The 7,741-nt window shown below is 45.8% G+C and overlaps 1 protein-coding gene across 4 annotated transcripts; it reads left to right on the top strand.

The window, feature by feature from the left end:
• Positions 1-475: 475 nt before the first annotated feature.
• On the top strand, positions 476-4,318 carry LOC110310657 (lymphocyte antigen 6C2). 4 transcript variants are annotated; one of them, XM_029469972.2, is made up of 4 exons: positions 476-593; positions 864-946; positions 1,912-2,028; positions 3,724-4,318. In XM_029469972.2, exons 2-4 carry the CDS (start codon positions 877-879, stop codon positions 3,939-3,941), a joined length of 405 nt encoding a protein of 134 aa, XP_029325832.1. In that variant the 5' UTR covers positions 476-593; positions 864-876; the 3' UTR covers positions 3,942-4,318. The 4 variants fall into 4 exon arrangements, with proteins under 4 accessions (XP_029325832.1, XP_029325831.1, XP_085687515.1 ...); XM_029469971.2 differs by having other exon boundaries at positions 481-593; positions 849-946; XM_085831389.1 differs by having other exon boundaries at positions 579-597; positions 849-946.
• Positions 4,319-7,741: the final 3,423 nt, after the last annotated feature.

Here is a 7,741-nt window from a genome sequence, read left to right on the forward strand (position 1 = left end):
CTCCAAGCATTTGATGGTAATTTACCTGCTTATAAAAAAGGAGGGGCATGGGCTCTGAGCTACTGCAACCCTTACCTTCTATTTAGAAACAGGAAAAAGCCTGGTGATGGTGGCAGCAGAAGCAGCAGCTGTAGGACATGCCTATTGACGGCTATGGGTTGAAGCCTGCCTCATCTACAGAGCAAGTCCCAGGACAGCCAAAGCTACACAGAGAAACTCTGTCTCAAAAAGAAACAAAAACAAAAACAAAACATAAAGCAAAACAGAACAAAACCCAGGAAAAGGCCAAAAGATGTACCTACTTCCCTGGCTTTCTGAATGGCAAGCACAAGTCACCCATGGTCCCTGCCCCTCTGCCCTCTTAGTCCTCCAGCACCATGGTCCCTTCCCAACCGCAGGGTCCTCCTTCTCCAACTGCTATACAAATCTGGATAAGTCTTACTCAATAAACATGTTGGGCCTGAGGAAGTAAGAACCAAAACCCATGGCCTCCCTCCCTTTTCAGGATGCCAGCTGGGAGGAACTGAGAAAAAGTATTTATTTCAGTCCACTTCTGACAGACCTTGCCACTGTGCCTGCAACCTGGTCAGGGAGTAAGTAAGGACTGGTGTCAGGAGGGAGCTGCTAGGTGGCAAAGAGAAGAGCCCTCAGGATAGGGCTGGGGTTGGGAGTGTGGGATTAGGAAGGAAACGCTGGGTGGGGGGGGCCGGGGAGGAGAGAAGTAGGCAGACATGAATTCCTCAGGGAAAGATGTGTGGAGGGTTGGAGGGAGGGAGGATTGGATGCCTGAGACATGTGAGAGCCCAGGGATGTGATCAGGGGTTTACTAACTGGCTTCAACTTCCAAGGTTTTATCTGTGCAGCCATTCTCTGAGGATGGACAGTACTCACGCTACAAAGTCCTGTGTGCTGATTCTCCTTGTAGCCCTACTGTGTGCAGGAAGAGGTGAGGTGGAAAATGAGAGTGGGGCAGAAGGATACCATGGAGATGGAAAAGGGGTTGTGGGTACACCTGCACCTCCATTGTGTGCCCAGTACATGAGGTGTGCTGGTGTCATGGGATTGGGAATAGGCTTGTGGTGGGTGAAGCCTCCTGTACTGGGATGCTTTACTGGGTCTGTAAACCTGCCAGTGCCTGCCTTGCAACAAACAAAATATGCCAGGAGGACTCTTGGACCAAACTATCTATGCCACAAACCTTGGCCACCAGAGCAGCCTGTCCTTAGACCCTACCCTGCTGCCCTGGCTTCCCAGTCAGGACCCTGGCCTGTGTGCTCTCAAACTGGCAGAGGCTTCTTTTCCTGACCTTGCTGCCAAGTCAAGTGGTTTGCAATCCTTGATTTTTGGTTGGCATTTGCCTTTTTCTTATGCCCCAGCCCATTTTATATGAGAGCTGGGTGCTACTCTAAGAGGTCTCAGCTCTCAGATACCCCTAGACTTCTAGTTTCATCTGTGTTGCGGGAAGCCTTATGGTGAGCCTCAGTTTGAGCTGCACACTGGGAAGTTCACTGCTCTGTCATGCTCCAATACACAAGGTCCACCTCTGCCCGTGTAGGGTGGAACAGGTCAGAAAAGCCCTCCCCATCTGGTGGCCCCACTACCTACTTACACATCCACTCACTGCTTCGGCAGACATTTGATATCTATGTCTTCCCAATATGGTGACTTTCTCTCTAATATCTCTTGCGATGCACGTGTCTCCTGTGGGCCTGGCTAGCTGAGACAGCAGTACTGAGCATATTTGAACAATGGTGGCTCTTGGTTCACTTTTGTTTTGGTGGAGGTGACTGTGCAGTAATGTCCTTGCTCTGACCTAGTGGCCAGCAGCTGTGTGCAAATAAAGACATTGGAGAGGAGGGTCTGGGCTAGGAATTGCATGTCCTAGCTCTCCTGTATTGACTTCTCTCTCAGCTCAGGGACTGCAGTGCTACGAGTGCTATGGAGTCCCAATTGAGACTTCCTGCCCAGCAGTTACCTGCCGAGACTCTGATAGATTCTGCATTGCTCAAAACATAGAATTGATTGAGGGTAAGTTCCCTGTGACCTATATAAAAATGGCTGAGGAAGACTTTGGAGAAAATGTCATGTCTGGGTCCTTGTTATGGACCAGGGTTCCCCTACCCAAATAGAGCTTTTCTGGGGTTGTAGTGGGACTCCTGAAAAGTGGGGGCTGTTGGGGTCCATGGATGTGCTGAGATGTGGATCATCAAACAGGGCTGCCCATTGCCATGCACAGTGTTCATCATCTCCCTTGGTTACCAGTGTAGTCATGTGATGCTCCTGCCTGTACTTTAGGTCTAGGGTCTCACTGGCTCACTGACAGACCAGGAGAGCTGGAAGCATCTAGTGTGTCTTTGCATATCATGAAGGAATCTGGAGTTTAGGCTAAAGGAATGACTTAGGAACGTTGATAGAAAGTAGACCTTAGGACATGCCAGATCCTCCAAAGTGCCAGTTTCCAGGCATATGCTCAGATAGACAAGAGAGGAGCAGCCCCACCCTGTTTTCCAGTTTCCTGTTCCTGACCACAGCCTGCCTGCCTCCTAGAGAAGGTCTCCTCGATATAACTGCCTGGGGCACTGCAAAAGTCTGAGAAGCTGGTTGCCCTTTCTGCTGTGCCACTGGGTGATCTTGTACTGTGCTGTGTCTTGTGTGTGTGTGTGTGTGTGTGTGTGTGTGTATTCCTATAAGTGTGGGTGCTCATGTATGACTTATGTAATGTAATGTATGTAAAGCTAGGAGGACATCCTTAAGTACCATAGTTTAGTTTAGTTTAGGCACTGTCTACTTGTTTTATGCAAATGAGTTTTGGTTCTCTTGGAACTGGAATTAGGGATGATTGTAATTAAATCACTCTGTGCAGTATGGAGCCCAAACCATGGGCTTCTGTAAAAGCAACAAGTGCTTTTAATTGTTGAGCCATGTCTCCAGTCCCAACCACCTTGTTTATTGAGACAAGATCTTTCACTGAGACCTAGGATTTGCAAAGTGTGCTGGGGGGTGGACAAGAGGGAGTTAGCACAGAGTTCTCAGGACCTCCTGATTCCCTGCCCCAGCATAGAGATCGTTTTCCTTCGGCTTCCATGTGGCAAGCATTTCACTGACTGAGCTGCTTCCCAAGCACATTGTGTGTTAGGGCACATGTGTACACATGTGTGGATGTCATGCACTGGGGAGGTACAGTGTATGGGACCCAGAAGTTGATGGGTATCTTCTGTGACAACTATTTTATGTACTGAGGATGGTTCTCACACTGAACCCCAAACTTGCAGGTTGAGCTGGTCTACCTTACCTAAGGGATCTCCATCTTTGTCTCCTAAGCACAGAGATACAATCAGGCCACCACCCATGCCTATGTTTTGGTGCACTCTAGTGATGGGAACTGGGGTTTTCATGCTTGTGCACATAAGCAGTTTATCCACCAAGCCTCCTTACCAGCCCACAGTTTTGATTTTCATCTTGTTTGTTATTTGAGACAGGGTCTCACTCTAACCCCAGGATAGACTACAAGTCCCCATGTAGCCCAGTTTGGGATTGAGCTCATAAAAATGCTCCTGCCTCGGTCTTCCAAGTTCTAGGATTGCAAGTCTGAGCTACTATGTCTGACTTCAACATGCCTTACAGACAACTCTGGGCCATCCAAGCCTAGTGGCATGTGGCCCAGATATTGGGATGCTCTGTGGCCCCTGCATAAGAAGTGAGTCACTCCCTGATTTCTTGCAGGCTCTCAAAGAAGGAAACTAAAGACCCGTCAGTGCCTTTCTTTCTGCCCTACTGATTCTAAATATATGCCGATCATGAATCCTAACATCAAGGAGAAGACTTCCTGTTGCAAGGAAGACCTCTGCAATGCAGCAGTTCCCACTGGAGGCAGCACCTGGACCATGGCAGGGGTGCTTCTGTTCAGCCTGAGCTCAGTCCTCCTGCAGACCTTGCTCTGATGGTCCTTCCAACAACCCCCACCCTTTTCCTTTTATCTGCATATGCAACCACTCTTTCCTGGAGTCCTCGAGTGACAAATTATATGTTATAAAAGGTCCAATGTGGGGATAGTGTGTTGAACACCCTGCTTCACCTTTATAGCCCCTGCTGGGTAAGTGCCTCACTCCTCTTAGAACTTTCAAATCTGTACTTCTTGAATGCCATTTAGTTGTGGATTGCTATTCTTGGCCCTGGAGGCATGTGGACAGCACATGGAAGAGGCAGTATTCCAAGGTATTATACCATCACCATCCACACATAAGTATCTGGGGTCCTGCAGGGTTCCCATGTGTTCCTGTCAGTGACCCCTGTTGAGTCCAATAAACCCTTTGTTCTCCCAGCCATATTCTCTGTTTTTATTATGCTACACTGAGTCAACAGAGTCCTGCCTTGCTAGTTCACATCTCTGCCCTTTCAACAACCCATAGTAGCTCTCCCATGTTAGCTAGGTCAGAGTGGGGGACCACTTGGATTGGGAAGGCTTCCATTAGGAATGATGCAGCAGGAAGAGAGAGGGAGATAAAGAGCACTGTGCTTCATCTGCAGAGGCAAAGTCTCTTGCTGACCCAGAGCTTGTGTTGTGGCTGGTTTAGACCACTGTTCTCTGCCTGGTGAACACGGGTTGCACTGTGCCTTCTTTATGTAACCATCTCCTCAGCCGCCGTCCTCCCCCTTCTCACCCCCATTGGTAGATAGGAATCCAAGGCCTCATGCGTCTGAAGAAGCATCATCAAGCCACACATCAGCACAGGGCACTTCCAAGGAGCACTTGCTTGTGGTGGGGAAGCCCAGGAGATGAGCAATGAATGGTGGGTAGGGGCTGCCCTGTCAGATTCTTTTAGTCTAGAAATGGAAGCCATTTCCTGTAGTGGCTTTTGCCTTACCTCTCCTGGAATGCCAGGACTCAATGTAGTTCAAGTATATCACAACCTGGTGATCATTTCCTGTCTGATGAGCCAGGCTTAAAGTGCATCTTTAAGTATTTATTTTTTACTTCCCCAGACCAGTTCCCTTTAAAACCTTAACCATTGCTTCTAGGTTATAAAATTCATCCTGGTCAGAGATATCCTTTGTATTTTACAACAGCCTGAGTGAGTCTCTAATCTTGGGACCAGGCCAACCCTGACACCAGTAGTCATTACATTCACCTCAATCCAGTTGTTCTTCCTAGATCATGATCTTGAGCATTGTTTCTAAGTCAACAAGAAACCATCTTATGGATGAAGCTGTATGTAAAGATCTTCAATGTCAACATGTCTTAAGCTTTACTGTACTCATGGAGCTGAGTTGATTATTAGCTGAATACTTCTTCCAAATGTGTGCTGTGCTTAATTAAATATGGACAAAATACAATAATCTGCATCAGACTCTAGATGTCTTAGCACAGCAATGGTACTATGAACTCTATGGAAACACACACACACACACACAAACACACACACACACACATAAACACACATACACACACATACATGTTGAACGGAGATTTAATAGAAGAGGAGGTTGTAACCCCAAGGCCATCTTCAGTCCAGTGTGATGAAGAATTAGGCCAAAGGTTAGAGGTAAGAGGTTAGAGGTTAAAGCACAGTAAAGCAGTACTGGTCAAAGTAGCATGTAGTTGAGGACTGTCCAATTCTTCAAGGCCATCTATTCTGTGGCACCTTACCCTGACACAGTAAATAAACCATCCAGGTAAGGCCTAGATACATTGTTAAGGCCAAGTAACTATTACCTATGTAGCCTGGAAACTTGTGCCATTACATATGGTACAAATTTTCTTATTTGCTGTTACTAGACTTTCTCATGCTTTGATTGAATGCAGATTCTGTTATATTCGGTTTTGGTGTTTTGGGAAACCAATCAAAGCACAAGTCAGTTAGAATTGATTTATATAGTTAGCCACAATAAGATTGGACCTAAACCAAACCACCTGGCAGCACTTCCTACATCTATGTAAAATCTTTTATGTTTTTGCCCCTGGGATAGACCCCAAAATAAGAGAGACACCTGCACCAATATGAGAATCGAAATGGTGACCAAGCCAGCTCAGTCAGTCAACAGGGTCTCAATGGAGGGAGTAAGGATCAAAAAGAAAAAATAATAATTAGACAACACTATAACATGAATCCAGCCAGTGTCAAGGCTGATTCAGGCTTATTTTTTTTAACATCTACTTGTATATCCTGCTAGGTACAGACAAAGAATATGATCAGTTCTTTTTAGTTTTGTTTTGTTTTTTGTTTTTTTTTTGTTTTTGGAGACAGGGTTTCTCTGTATAGCCCTGGCCATCCTGGAACTCACTTTGTAGACCAGGCTGGCCTCAAACTCAGAAATCGGCCTGCCTCTGCCTCACGAGTGCTGGGGTTAAAGGCATGTGCCACCATGCCCAGCGATCAGTTCTAAAGCATAAAAAAAGATAGTGCAGAACAAATGAGACAATAATTAAAGTCCCATAGTATTCATGGATGTATCAAGATGATCAACATCTTGAGCCTACTTTCTTGTCCTAGCCCAATGTCAAATTCTTGCCAATATCCTTCCAGCATCACCAAGAGCTCTCCACAATTTGGAATAAGACTTCCATTTTGAGTAGGGATCAAATAACGTTTAAGTTCCCAAGACCTCCCTGGGAAGGGAGGACATCCTACTAGGCTGAAGGAGACATGTATCTGGCTAACTGGCATTGTGGCTGGCAAATTAAAATATGGATGATAGCAGACAATTCACCCGTTGATACAACAGTCACCTGACTATAGGCAATAAAGGAAAAAGTCCTATGGGAAAACTACAATCTTATCACATAAATAACTATACAAAGAGAGAATAAGGTGGGCAGTGGTGACTCATGCTTTTAATCCCAGCACTTGGGAGGCAAAGACATGCAGATTTCTGAGTTCAAACCCAGCCTGGTCTACAAAGTGAGTTCCAGAACAGTCAGGGCTGTACAAAGAAACCCTGTCTCAAAAATCCAAACAAAAAACAAAAACAAAAAACAAACAAACAAACAAAAAACAAAGAGAGAATAATTTATCAGTGACCAACAAACAAAACTAAAAGTTGGGGACCTGCATTACCTGCAAGTTCTTTGATTGTCAGTGCCTGTGAAGATGAATGTGGTGAGCCCATGAGTAAAAGTGAGCACCTAAGGAAGCAAGTCAGAGATGGAAAGGGAGAGGGTTGATCTTGAGATTATTCCCAGTTCTGCAAGTAGTATGTGATCATCTCCTAACACCAGAGATAACCAGATGGCAAGCGACAAGAGCACAAACATAAACAACACAAACCAAGGCTTCTTGGCATCATCAGAGCCCACTTCTCCCAACACAGCAAGCCCTGGAGAGCCCAATAAACCAGAAAAGCAAGACTCTGATTTAAAATCACATCCCGTGATAATAGAGTGTTGTGGATAATCTCCTCTCAAATATGCCCCAGCAATGAAAACACAACAGTTAATTTGATTACATGCTGTGCGCATAGATTGGGCAGATCTACTGCTACACAACCATTTTCCACAGCTTATGAGACCCCTTAGAACTTGTGGTTTCTCCAGCCCATGTGCTTCTGCTCTGCTTTTCTTCTTCTTCCTCCTCCTCTGCATCCTCTCTCCTCTCCCTCTTCCATTTTCTCCTTCTTCTCTCTCTCCTTCCACTCCACCTTCCCTTTTATCTGCCCAATCATCAGTTCTCCTTTATTTTACAAATTAAGGTGGGAAGTAAGATTAGAGAAAATCACCTGAGTGCTGACTCATTCCTTGTTCACA

Source organism: Mus caroli, unplaced genomic scaffold (assembly GCF_978045245.1).
Source record: "Mus caroli unplaced genomic scaffold, Mus_caroli_1 scaffold_16, whole genome shotgun sequence".
Lineage (NCBI taxonomy): Eukaryota > Metazoa > Chordata > Mammalia > Rodentia > Muridae > Mus > Mus caroli.